Genomic DNA, 14,138 nt, shown 5'->3' on the forward strand with positions numbered 1-14,138 from the left:
TTCAAAAGCTGTTTGTTTCTTAAACTAAGATCCTTTTAAGATTTCTTTTCCTTTTAAAAGGTTGTTTATGTATTAAATATATTAGTTTAAATATAATTATGCAAAGGATTTAAGAAATGCTAGATTCTTATTTCATATAGTTGTAAGAGTTGTAACTATCCTGAAATTAAGTCAGGCACCAGCCAAGCCCCTTGCCAGACAGAAGACGCCAATCGAGCGCTCCTGATATATGGTTGTCAGGCCTTTTGTTTAGAAACCTTCAAATGAAGGAGATCTCTCAATGTTGATGTGAACTAAATCCTTGACATATGCATAAGATAAAAATTCAAGATTAATTATCTGTTTTGGAAGGCAATAGGGCAAGGAGGGTAAGAGGTGAGCTGGTAATTAAGATTCCTTGTTGAGACACATGTAAGATATATTACTACTTATTTGTCATTTATAGATAGAAGAATATATAGCTTTTTATTTTCCATAAAAGGCAAGAGGAAATGGGTGTATCTTTTGTGATTGGTTCTAGCAAACAGCCAATAGGAATTTCAACCAGGCTGATTGGACAGAGGCAGCCACAGGAGGAGCAAGGGGGCTGGATTAAGGAAATATAAGTGCTGGCCAGAATGGCAAGAGGCCAGGCCAGAGCTTGGTAACCATATACCACTGTACCTCATATTTATTTGTCTGACAAATAAATTACTATTTTAATTTCTCTATTGCTGCGTTGAATATTTCATTCCAGCTAAGCGTTAACCACAAGCAGGGTGCTACATTTTGACTCAATAACATCACTCTAAAGGCTAGGAAAAAATACACAACTGCATACAGTAAACATTAGAAATGCCACTTTCTTACTTGATTCTAAGAATTTATTTAAATAAGGAAAAACAGCTGGGGAGGGGACAACTTGGAGAGGTGAAGCAGCAGGGAAAGAGTTAAGTAACCCTTCCCCGGCTGATTTCCCACACTCCTGGTGACTGCAAACAGTGAGGCTCCTCTTTGCAGTGGCTTCTGTTGCAGTGGTTGGCAAGCAGCTAAGGAAATGCAGGTTTAATCACATTTTCCCCTTAGCTGTTGTGCATGTGAAACTGCATGAACCCCCCCCCCCAAAACCCACAATGCAGCTTTCTAAAGGCAATTATCTTCCTTTCTCCTCCTTCTCTTCCTTCCCACATCCCAGCCATTTTTTCCTAAGGAGAGCAGAGGAAGAATTTTGGGCTACAGGGTGTTCTGTGAAAACCAAGGAGAAATTGTGGATTTATGTAAAACGACAGAAACAAAATGCCAGGTTTTGGTTCCCCCAGCAGTTACCACTCTCCATGTGACAGCACATAATTCAAAAGGAAGTTCCAAACCTGCGAATATTACAGTGAACCAACCTCCCCATAGTTTCGATGGTAAGATACTGTACTTAAAAACTTTTGAGAAATGGATAATGCATTGTTAAATTGTGTCAGAGAAGAAACTGACCCTATGATTTCCCAACATTCAGACCCCCATCAACTGTATAACTAACTTTACTTCTAGTTTGCTCCCTTTGGAAGCATAATGTATTAACGCACAAACAGGACTACTTTCATCCATTACTACAATCCCAGTTTTGGAGATGCCAAACCAGATAAGTATTCCATTTCAGCAAAAGTATGAAAGATAAAGCAAAAAGCTGACATCTAAAAATATCAAATTCCATTTTAAAATTATGTCTTAACCATCATGACTTTTAAAAACAACAACTGAGGACATTATGGGAATGACTGCTATCAAGTTTAAAATGAGTTGGAATTCATAAAGAATATACAGACGCAAAAGAGGACTTGATTCCTGGTGTGCTGTGCAAAAGAGGGGGTTTCAGCAGATACAGCTATAGGTAGGGGTGGACTTTGGTACTATGGCGCCCTGAGCTAGGCCAAAAGTTGGTGCCTCTCCACAGCCCTCAGGACATGCTGGGCTTTGGAAAGGAGGTGTGAGGTTTCCGGCAGGGTCCTACAGCCCTCCCACCTCCTCCCCAAACTGGATAAGCACTAACTAGGCTTTGGAAAGGAGAACGGAGGACTCTAGGACCCTAGGAAGCTGTCAGAGCCCTCACATCTCCTTCCCATGGCTGGGCAAGTGCTTACGGGTGTTCTCTTCTTGACAACCAGTGCAAAGAGAACCAGTAATGTTACCCTCAATCCGCCTCTACTGTATGACAAGCTACACTTGCTGAAATTCCCTCTTCTGTACAAAAGATGCAGGATCCCTGTTCTCTTTTCCATCTGGTCACCCTAGGCGAATGACAATCTAAGAAATACACCTTTGCAATCCCATTAATGCCAGAGGGGTTTACAACACGGGATTGCACTCCTAGATGGATCCTGTAGAATAATCACGACAATATTTTTGTCATTTCTGCTGCTCTCTCAACATGACAGAGAAAGCTAGTACTGCAATTCCAAAGTTCTGTCCTGGTTTTGGACAAGCTTCTCCTTTCTAGCTTCACAGGATGCTTCTAGCTGTTCTGCTTCCTTAGGAATTGATGGTTCCTAGAGAGTCCAGCTCAGTACAACAATCCCTGAGGAGCAACAGAAATTTTATTCCAGTTAACTATGTGATGCTAGAAGAGAACCTTATCAAAATTCTAGCTCTTTACCACCATCCACTTGGGTTGTAGATCGGCCTAGAAATGTTGAGAACACAGGTGCTTAACACAGGTGCCCAAGTTTACTCTCTGAGCTGATTCTCAGGGACGATTCACACCCCAGCCAGCACCTCTTTAATCTTCTACCCTCCGGCAGGAGATATAGAAGTATAATCAGTTGTACCAACAGGCTAAGAAACAGTTTCTATCCGTGGGCTGTTAGGCTGCTGAACAGAAAATAATATAGTGCAACTGACTTTCGGGGTTGGTGTGTTGTGCGACAAGCACACAGAGTGCAATGAGATTGAACGTTTGTGGGGGGCGGGAGGGAGGCTCGGTTAATTTCATTGTACACAGGTTGTACATTGACAATAAAGGTATTATTATTATTATTATTATTATTATTATTAATAATAATCATTCAGCAACTGCAGAAGTGGTAAATATATTATACTTCCAAAATGTCCCTCACTTTGATGAGCTTCTCTGGAATGCATGTGTGTATATGAAGGCATTTGTCTTATCTTTCTGCTGCAGGAACAGCAGATCAGAATTTGAGGAGAGGAATGTGGTCATAGTTGGATGACATCATAGGCAAGGGTCCTAGGCACTGTATGCCCATTGGTGGATGAGTATAGCTGACAGGGAGCTTGCAGGAGGAGGAGGAGGAGGAGGCGGAGGAAAAATGTTTCTCTGGGTTCTTTCCCTCCAGTTATACAATTTCCTTGATCCTTATTGACATTGATCTTTCTAGTGTATGCACTTAGCTTAAAGAAAATGTCTATATCCTCACTTGGTTGATTTCCAGTGTGCCAGATGGAGATAAAGAAGCTGCACTCCATCAATACACCCTTCGCTCATTTCAAGGGCACCTTCTTCCTATTGCAAAAACTATTTCAAATATTTTGCTAGATTTTATACAACAGTCAAGTCATCCCTGATGCTTTTCCCTGTAGATTTCCCACCACCTACCAACATGCAAATGAACCGCGATGAACAGAAAGGGATTTCTGTTGTATGGGAACCTCCCCAACCAATTGGAAAAGTAGTTTTGTGGTACATAGTGGAATGGACGTCTGCAGATTTCAGACATGGACTTGTGTGGAAAAAAGTCCCCATCCAAAACACAACAACATATATCAAAGGTAAAATACAAGCCAATTCTTTTTAGGGGCCTTCATGATATGTTGGGCTGATGACATGCATAGCTTCTTAGACCCGGAATAATTGAGCTGCTTAGGAACAGCCAACATGGTGCCCTGCAGATGCTCTCAGACTACAACTCCCATCAGTCCCAGACAACCTAGCTTATACTCAAAGATGATGGAAGCTGTTGTCCAATAACATCTGGAGGGCACCAGGTTTGCTACCCCAAGAGTAGATTTTGCAAACATGAAGAATCACTTTTAGTGAAATCTGTTTTCCTCACCCTTGGCCACCAAAAGACAACAAACATACCAAACCTACAAGCAAACTTAGCAAAGACTACCAAAATCAACATGGACAAATAGAGCTACTGTAGGAACAAAATATAAGAAACCCACATAGAGCCACCTGAGCTGCTTATGTGGAGAAAGGGATACAAATGTGATAAAACATTCTAAAATGACTGTCTGCTCCCCCACCCTTCCCCAGGAAGTCAGAACAAAATCATGGGATTAGAATTCATTGGTTCTTATTTCTGAAGTTTTACTCATGATTCTTTTTTTTAAAATTATACAGTAGAACTTATTTTCATGATTAAAATAAATGAATAAAACCTCATCCTTACAGAAAATGTCAGAATGGGGCATAACTTCAACATTTCAGTGTATGCTGTGTATCAAGATGGCATCAGCAAGGCCTGTTCCATCCCAAGTAAGTACCATTGGGGCCATTGTAAGGGGACTGGCACTATTTCATAGTGTACTGTGTTTGAGCTAAACTTCCTCTATGGTATGGTCATATCTCCCTGACTAAAAATATTTTTCAGCGTGTTGATGTGTATATGGTAATTATCTTATTCAAACTGGAATAAGATAGTTTTGGGGCATTAACTGGAATTAAACCTTTCCTTAAAAGGTGTGGATGAGGACATGTTTCATAAATAATGTACAGTACACACATTTGTTTGCTGTATGTACCCATATTGCTCTGTAGAAGATGTGAGAGCCATACTAATCTTTCATGTTCACTGTGTGTGTATATGTCAGAGAGAGCAGCAACTGGCCCTGATTCACCTGCGTACGTACAGGAAAAAACTAAAGACAAGCATGACTTTCACATAATTAGAAGAAACATACTAAATCAGACATTCTTGCTCATTTCTGTTAACTTGCCTTTAGTTGTATTACATCCTTTGATTTTAAAGTTCTTCCATCAGAGATGCAGTATAAGACTGTTAGATAACCAAAGCATTTCTACACCATGAATAATAATGCCTTGATAGGAATTAAGACGAATTTGCCAAGGACAATGAAAAGTAATAAGTTTGCTGGAATGACTTTTATGCCCAGCCTTGATTAAGCAGATTATTGTGAAATAGTAGATACTGCACCACAATTATGTAAAGTGTTACTGGAATCCATTCAAAGTAATACAAAGGCTTTAACTGCTGAATCAGGGGACCTTTCTGTCTATCAAGGTGTATTACTGTGCTCTTACATACAGATCCAACCCCTGTGTCCTCAATAATATTAGTAATAATAATTTTATTATGTTTTTTATATGTCCTGGAAGCCTCCCAGAGTGACCGGGGAAACCCAGACAGATGGGTTTAATATTATTAAATTTATTATCTGCCCTTCATCAACAGGTCCCAGGACAGTTTAAAACAGCTGAAAATTAAAAACAGTTAAGGCAGATTACAATCACAAGAACAGGGTGGCCCTGAAAGCACAAAGGGTAAAGAGGTGTGTTTTTAGCATTTAGTGAAAGCTGTATTGTGAGGAAGCCAGATACACTTCTACAGGGAGAGGAGTCCATAACTTAGGAGCTGCCGCACAAAATGCACTCTCCTGGGCCACCACAACCCAAACTTCTGAGAGTGGTGGAACTACCAAGAGGGCACCCTCTGCTGATCTTAAAACCCAGGCGTGTCTGAAGGGACCTTCTCTTTAGGGATAATCTCAATGTAGCAGGCAGATAACCAACAGATGGAAGTTTTCTGAACACGAAGATGGAGGAATTGCATGGGTTCCTTGGCAAATCCATAACTCCAGCCAAAAATGATGAATATTTCATACATACTAAAACCCTTGCAGAAAACATGTTCCTGAGATTGCTTCTCTAAAGCTCTAACTAAATTTAGAAATTACACCACAGGGTTAATAGCGGCAACATCCCAGTTATTCTAATAATTACCTTTTACTGCCACATCATATTGCATTTTCTTGTTAGAATTTGCTGTGGCTCCAAAGACCACAAGGCGGCAGTGTTTAATGAAAAATTATAATACGTACAGTAACTATTTTAGGGCTACTGCCGTTACCTACATACAGTTCTGTTGTTTGAACAAAATCTCCATTTCTTAAGCATAATGGAGCACAATGCCCACTCAGTATTTCAGTCACAAATGACATTTTGGCCCATTCACTCCTGCAGAAATGTGGAGCTATAAGGAGAACTAATGCATTCTTTTAGACTGGTGATGGTGAATATCTAATCATTTTACCATTTGCTGCTGGTGCTAGTAATATTTTCACTAGAAAAAGGAAAAGTCAAAATGACACCTTCCCTTTTTTGAACTGGAGCTCTCTTATTTTTCTAATGCTACAAAGAAAATAGCACACCCTCTGGAATGCGCTTCCTGAAGAACTGCTGCACATTGCTTCATGCTAAAGCTGAACCAGCTGCTATTAAGTCCCTAAATCAAAGGAATGTAAACTTAACACCCCTAAATAAAATGGCAGTGATCCAGAGACATACACATGCAGTTCCCATTGCCAGCTATTGCAGAGTTTTCGGCAGGTGTGGGTGGGTTTACTAGACATGTCATCCAACTACAGAAATCTTCGTTGATTAATCAGTTAAGTTGCAATTGATTTAGTTAGCTAAACTGGTTAAAGTATGCCTATGAATAAAACATTTTATCAGAAGAAGAAGAATAACATTTATGTTGTTTTTAAAACATTAATAAGCTTGGCAGATCCAATTGTATTGTCTGGAATGGACAAGCACTCTATCAAAATAGATAAATAATAATACTTTCTACACCAGAATTTAATTCAATTACAGTTCCTACCAGGATGGCTACCAACAAACACTCTTTTTGGCAGGGCCAGTGTCGGCACCTGGTATCCTTAGGCAGCTGCCCTTACATCTCCTCCCCTTCCCCCTCCCCCCAATGCTGGCAGAGCACTTTGAGCAATGCAAAGCATTTGGATCAAGCCACATTTTCAATTTCGCAGAATGACCTCAACCTGGCGTCATTCAGGGGCATTGCGGGAAATGGAAAGGGTGGCTAGATGCAGCTGTTTTGCACTGCAGCCAAGTAAGCCTAGCACTGACAAAGAAGGGGGGCACTTGTTGTTGTTTAGTCATTTAGTCATGTCCAACTCTTCATGGCCCCATGGACCAGAGCACACCAGGCTCTCCTGTCTTCCACTTCCACAGTTTGGTCAAACTCATGCTGGTAGCTTTGAGAACACTATCCATCCATCTCGTCCTCTGTCGTCCCCTTCTCCTTGTGCCCCCCATCTTTCCCAACATCAGGGTCTTTTCCAGGGAGTCTTCTCTTCTCATGAGGTGGCCAAAGTATTGGAGCCTCAGCTTCATGATTTGTCCTTCCAGTGAGCACTCAGGGCTGATTTCCTTAAGAATGGATAGTTTGATCTTCTTGCAGTCCATGGGACTCTCAAGAGTCTCCACCAGCACCATAATTCAGAAGCATCAATTCTTGGGCGATCAGCCTTCTTTATGGTCCAGCTCTCACTTCCATACATCACTACTGGGAAAACCATAGCTTTAACTATAAGGACCTTTGTTGGCAAGGTGATGTCTCTGCTTTTACCCTGGACCTCCTCAAACCAGGCAGCCAGTGGGGCATGAAGAAACCCCAAACTGACACAACTGCTGAATTAATGTAGACAATACCCCCCCACACACTACACTACAAAAGATACGTTGGCTGGATCCTAAGGCTGAGTTTTAGGAGAGATACAGTCCCTCAGGGGGAACGTAGCTCAGTGATGACACACACACTTTGCATGTGAGAAGTCCTAGGTTCAATCCTCAGCCTCTCCAGGTAGAATTGGGAAATCATGGGGAGTTGCTGCCTGCCAGTGAATACCCTGGGCAGTGGTTAGAGATCATGGGAGTTGTAGTTCAATAGCACGTGGAGGGGTCAGAGCTTCTCACAGTGGTGTAGGCAAATATTGTGTTGGGTGAACTAGACAAATTCCTCCCTTTATGGAAGTTACCTATGTTCCTTGTTCACAGGAGTGACATATTTTCACCAACTGCAACTTGGAGAGTATTCATCCAACAACCAGTAAATACAAATTGCAGTTTAAATGAAAGCACTGAAGGGTTTAATCCCTTGGAAAAAGTGCTTTTGGTAAACTAATCGCAATACAAGGGAACAAAGTATTCGCTACACTTGCTGTTGTACCACAGTGGAAGTCATTCTCCTTTTTTTCTTTTCTTTCTCCCGTTTTCTGAATAGCATTGCCGGGGAAAACTCAAGACACATATAATGGTCCAGGAAATATGTTTGCGGTTACCAACGGTAGGAAATGTCTCTGTGTCAGGTTTCCAGAAGAGAGGTTTTCTGTGTTACCAGATTTGGGAGGGTTTTTTGGTTGTTGGGTTGTTAGTGTTTTTACACCAGCCAGTGATAACATCTCAAAGAGGTGGGAACTGAGTGCAGCATTCACTGACGTGATTATAGGGAAATGAAAGTTCAGGGTGTTTTCACACATAAAAGAGCTAACTCAAATTATTCTCAATCCAGAGACATCCTAGGTTGAATATACAATATGAAAATACTCATATGAACTTTTAATGGTTGATTTTTAAAATTGTCAGTCAAGTGGCTAAAGGCACACAGAGGAGATTTGGTGTACATAAAACAACAGGGATGAGCTGACGTGTTTGCTCTTCAGGAAACATAACCTGCTATCACCAATTGCTATCTTGCTCCATACAGTATCTCACATTCCATCAAACTGGCATGGTACCTCTCCCAATTTACTCAAGACTTGATTTGTCAAATGTGGATCTAATTATGCTACTATCTAGTTTGCCAAGCAAACACAATTCTCTAGTTAAACATCTTTATCACTCTGCTAAAGATAAGAAAGGCTAACAATGTGTATCTTGTGTAGCAAGTGCCATTGCCATCATATTCATGAGTTCTATTGAATTTGTCAAGCATGGTCAAACCAAAGCTTCATAATAAGCGTAAGGCTCCCAGCCAGTTTCAGTGGCACCTTGTACTGAAATACATTATAAGAAACCTTGACAATTTGAAAAGCCCTTCTTGGTGCATCAGCTTAGCCATTCAGTGGTTGATATGGCATCATGTGAACAGCTATGAGTAGAAGCACATGGTTGTCTATACAGGACACATTTCTAAGATGCAGGCTCAGCAAAAGCAGGAACAAAGCACTGTGATGATATACATCTGAACTTCACAAGCAATTGGTCAAGCATCATAAAGTTATGATGAATTGATTTTATTCAGCAAGTGAGGTGTACCCTGAGTTAATTCTGAATACACATATGGTGTAAAATCAAAGTGCTGATCATTTCTCTCTCTCTTTTTAAGGTGATGGTGATGATGGTGGTGGTGTTCTGTGGGGAACTGGCTTTGGAATGTTCTTCTTATTTATAATTATTTTGAGTTTGATTGCTACAAACATTAAGAGGTACAAGCGTGAAGTGTTTCCCCAGACTTTTCTCCTTAGCCTTCGAGCAAACGTTTCAGCCTTGGAAAATGTGTGTGCAGTGCCTGTTTGCGTTCATATTTTCCCTTATTAAAGCAGGGCAAGGGTGATGGTTTTGTAATTGATTTGTAAAGTTATTTAGGGCTGGTGAAAGATTGGTCCTTAGCTGTAGTACAGTATCTGACTGCAGTTAGGCTGAAATTGATGGCAAAGCTGTGTATTCAAGTGTAAAACAACTGAAAAGCAGGATGTGAGGCAACTTCATGCATAGACATGACAAAACATATTTCACAAAAGATTTTCTCCACTCTCCACTTTCCTCATCATAGTTATTTTTCTCTCAACGAGAAATGTGCTGGGGGTGGAGGAGTGATCTGGGAAGGGGCTTTGGAAGAACAGAGAAAGGGTTCAGCGCTCCTCCTAGTCGCTTGCCACTATTGCACCAAAATCATTCCAGACCCCATTTCACTTGTGTTTCTTGGTAACTGCATTTGAAGGCAAGGAGCTGCAACCATTACATATAATTCTGCTCTCAACCTTATCTAAACTACATAAGCATTTCCAATCCAATAATGAATCTGAACCGTGATCAGTTCTTCCAAAATGCAATTCATGTGTTGTGCTTTTTTTTAAAAAAGGGTTAAAACAGCATTTTGGTCGATAACACCGAAATGGCTTTTTGAAGATTATCCTAGAGTGCAGAACAGCAGTGTGATCAAATCACTTCAGGTAACTCCACAAGTCAACATTCTGTTTATTTAATGTGTCTAAAGAAACTAGAGTGAAGCAAGGTGGCACCTTGCATTTGTAGGAAGAAATGTTTGCATGACTTTAAAAACAGCAACAGCCCTGTATGCTTTATTTTATGACCATTACATTCAGAATATGTTGTGGGCCTCTTTGGCTATTGCTTCTCATGTTCATCTCTCTACATGGCATGATCAAGACTTTGCACTCCTTCCCCTTGCTACGAGTGCAACATAAAACTGCCAGATTAGGAGATCCAAATTTACCTGAATGTGGAATTGCTCACGATAATATATGACCTGATCTACTATTATCAGCATTCATCGCCCATTGTTCAACTTAGTTCCATAGCTATTCATTCTTACATTCAAGTATAACCTTAACTTTAAATCACAAAAAGTAATCTTTTGACGTGTGAATACTCTCTTCTCTTTCTATGCGTAAACAAAGGCTTACAGTAATTAAAATGGACCAACTCTATTAACTTCTGACTTAAAAGCATAAAGGGGAAATAGTTCAGTATCAAACAACAAGAAAAGCAACAAAGAAATTCCTGCCAATATAGTAGCCTTAACTCTGCAATCCTGAAGAGCTGCTGTCAGCCAGAGTGGACAATAGTGGGCTAGATTATGGACAAGTCTGACCTAGGATAAGACCTTATCTACAGAACTAGCCAGACATTCACCCTCATGAGATTCCCATCACATGAGAGGAAAGAATGGAACTATAAAGTTAATCACAACTTAACTTTAGATAGATTGGTTCAAGTTGCATTGCATAGATTTTGCCTGTATCCACATATGCAAACCTTATTTTAACATTTATGTAGTTATCTTTTTTATTCAGGTTTCCTATCAGTTTTACAGATGCCTCAATTTATTTTATTATAATGTGTCATTTCTGTGTTAATTGCTCTAGACTAGATATTGAAACTGAATAGCTGTTTGCTGCCTCCTCCTGCCTACATTTTATTAATTTTTTCTGTAATTGTTTCTTAGGGGGAAAATGGTGGCATAACACACAATTCCACTGGGTTGTTCATCGATCATGAGGATGCTGTAGTAACTGAAGTGGAGGAGACACTGGTACACAAGGAGTATAAGGTTGTAGATCATAAAGAGGAAACTAGAGAAGCAGTTCTGGATAATGTTAACATTCCAGAAGACATACTGTTTGTTGGCAATTCGGACACAATGGAGGAAAATGGCTACAAACCTCAGATTTCCAGCCAAGCAGTCTTACAAGACAGTACTTATGAAATACATTCGCAAAGCCCAGATAAAAAACCAAACACCCCAGCTTTGCCTGTGAGTAGTTTAATAAAGGATTTCCCAAGTCCCATGGCTACCACATGGCCTATTGTTGGTACCAATGAAAATACATTTTTATTTGATAAAATCAGTCTTGTTTTGAACAACAGTAAAAGTGGACAGAGCAACATGGTCAGCTCAACAGATGAAGAGCCACATACACCAACAGAAAACCAATGGAAGCCCCTACTTTCAGATGATGATATTCAAGAACAGACCTTAATACCAGATGAACTTCTCTCTTGCTTAAATGCTGTGAATGAAGATTCTTCCGATATAATGTCTTACTTTCCTCAAAACGTTGCAAAGTGACTTTCTTATTAGGACGGAATATAAGATTTCTGCAACCATGACAAACAACCTTGTTCTGCATTTTCAAGTATAATAACGCAAAGTATCCTCAACATTCTCAGTTCTCGTTGTCCAATTTAAAAAACAAAACAAAACAGCTGCAGTTGCAACCATAGCATTAATTTCTCATGCCACTTTCTTACCTTGAGATGAGACCAGAATGCCATCTTGTGAATCCTCTTCTAAAAGGCAAAATATTTCATCATATGAGCCTATCGTGGTTATCAACTGCATCAGCTGCAACTGCAGCGTTTCCAGCCAAGCAACTGCACAGCAAGTAACTACAGATAACCCAAGCAAGTGAGCCAAAGCCAGGTAAAGGCAAAGATATCTCAAGATCCCTATAGTCTTGCTGAAGGAAAAATTATTCACAATTATGATGAACAGCAAGATAAGTGTGACCCAAATCAAGACATGGAGAAATTTTTATTTGGTTACAATTCCACCATACCTGACATCTTATCTCTATAGTTGTATCAGTTTCCAATGCCACCAAGAAGGGGAAGAATCTAATTATGAGGCTGCCCCCCCCCCAGTTTATCCAACTCTTGATCAAATATGTTTCTAATAGGGGTCAATTCCTTTCCAGCTGCAAGCGCTGTTCTTCTACAGTTGCCCAGTTGGCGCTGACCCATGACGGGGCCTTTTCAATTATGGTTCCCTGTTTGTGGAATTCCCTCTCTAGTGAGGTGTTTCTGCTTCCATCGCCATTAACTTTCCAGAGGAATTTGAAAAACATTCCTCTTTCCCCAGGCATTTGGTGGCTGCAGAATACTTCCATGAAATAATGGATGAAATAATGTTTTAAATTGTAACTGTTTTTTCAAATAATGTTTTAAATGCTTTTTTTTTTTTGCTATTAAAATGTGGGTGTGTTTGCTGTCGAGCTCCTTTGGAAGGGAGGTCGGGATAGAAATTAAATATAGAAATAAGTAATACAGCAGGTGTGGGGAGGCCTTAGCTCACCAGGTGTTGCTAAACTTACCATTTTGATCAGCCCCACACATTATAACACATTATGGACAGTGGCCAGGAATGACACGAATTCCCTACCCCTGTTTTGCAGACATAGAGTACCTACTGCAGGCTGGCTAAGCCATTGCTTAAAACTGTTCCTTGTGACTCATTCTCATTTTGCCAAGGTAGCATATGAATGTTTCTCACAACAGAACCCTCATCACATAGATCCCTCTCTGGCCAACATCAGTGGACTCTGTCAAGGCAGGAGGTGGCACAAGCAGTTTTCCTACATTGCTTTGTGAAGTAAGAGCCAGCCATGATGAAGCAAATTTGCAGTGGCAACCATGTTGCTGAAATAACACGTATGAGCCAGGACTGGGACAGTCCCCACATAGTTGACTCATGGGCCCTTTAAAAGAGAAGTCACATACCTATCAAGAAGCTTTCAAGATGTCTAAAATGTACAACCTTAATTTAGCACTTAGTGAGAGGATATAGCTGACTTTAGAAAATTTAACATCTGAAGGCTCTCAGGCGCATGATTTCCTAGAAACTGAAAAATGACACTAAACACAAATAAGTCTCTAGAATGCAAGCTGGTCTAAAATTAGTAGCTGTTGCTCTTGCAGGAAGGAAATAGTAAAGGAAAGCCACACACATAAGACGTATGATATAGAAAGTTCTTTGGTTGTTGTGTTCAGGACATTTTATGCACCTCAGATAGAAATCCACTCAGTTCTTGTTATGTAATCAGGTAATATTTCTGTTTTGCCAAGAGCTATAACCTTATATTGCAAATAGCAATTAAATTTAAGGAACAGAAAATAATCCTTTCATATCCACCTCTTCAACTATATGCTGTGTTCATTATCATCACTAAATGCAATGATACAAACACACACAAAATAGCTTTGAGTTACCCTAAAGACTAAACACAACGCAGGAATCTTTTTGCCCAACGTGGGGTTCAAACACAAAACCCTGAGATTAAGTGTCTCATACTCTGCAGACTGATCTATCTTGGGGCTAAATTATTGATCACAGAGCTGATAGTACTGCAGATTAAGGGATGTTTTCCTGAGCAACCCACAGCTGAGCTCTTGTGCAGCTTCTAGGAATTTAAATGGAGCTTCTACTAGAAAACATCTTGATGGATTAATGTGAACATAGGAACACAGGAAGCTGCCTGACACTGTACACACTATTCCATTTGTATCACAAAAAATACAGTTTTTTCTCAGTCCAGAATCATTTGTGCTAGTCCTCAACAAGCTACTTTTAATGTAGATTGAT

General features: G+C 40.1%; 2 protein-coding genes across 2 annotated transcripts in view; one reads left to right on the forward strand and one right to left on the reverse strand.

The window, feature by feature from the left end:
• The window catches only part of IL23R (interleukin 23 receptor), a 30,785-nt gene extending 18,912 nt beyond the window's left edge, over nucleotides 1-11,873 (forward strand). The window contains exons 8-14 of the mRNA XM_079982020.1: nucleotides 1,175-1,391; nucleotides 3,568-3,756; nucleotides 4,385-4,468; nucleotides 8,256-8,318; nucleotides 9,360-9,459; nucleotides 10,116-10,206; nucleotides 11,223-11,873. Of these exons, the coding sequence (XP_079838146.1) occupies nucleotides 1,175-1,391; nucleotides 3,568-3,756; nucleotides 4,385-4,468; nucleotides 8,256-8,318; nucleotides 9,360-9,459; nucleotides 10,116-10,206; nucleotides 11,223-11,846 (1,368 nt within the window). The 3' untranslated portion in view covers nucleotides 11,847-11,873. The remainder of the gene's footprint in view (nucleotides 1-1,174; nucleotides 1,392-3,567; nucleotides 3,757-4,384; nucleotides 4,469-8,255; nucleotides 8,319-9,359; nucleotides 9,460-10,115; nucleotides 10,207-11,222) is intronic.
• The window catches only part of LOC307219099 (uncharacterized protein C1orf141 homolog), a 54,109-nt gene extending 42,063 nt beyond the window's left edge, over nucleotides 1-12,046 (reverse strand). The window contains exon 1 of the mRNA XM_079982035.1: nucleotides 12,029-12,046. The gene's annotated coding sequence lies outside the window, so the exon portion shown is untranslated. The remainder of the gene's footprint in view (nucleotides 1-12,028) is intronic.
• Nucleotides 12,047-14,138: the final 2,092 nt, after the last annotated feature.

This window comes from Podarcis cretensis (genome assembly GCF_951804945.1).
Source record: "Podarcis cretensis genome assembly, chromosome: 6".
Classification (NCBI taxonomy): domain Eukaryota; kingdom Metazoa; phylum Chordata; class Lepidosauria; order Squamata; family Lacertidae; genus Podarcis; species Podarcis cretensis.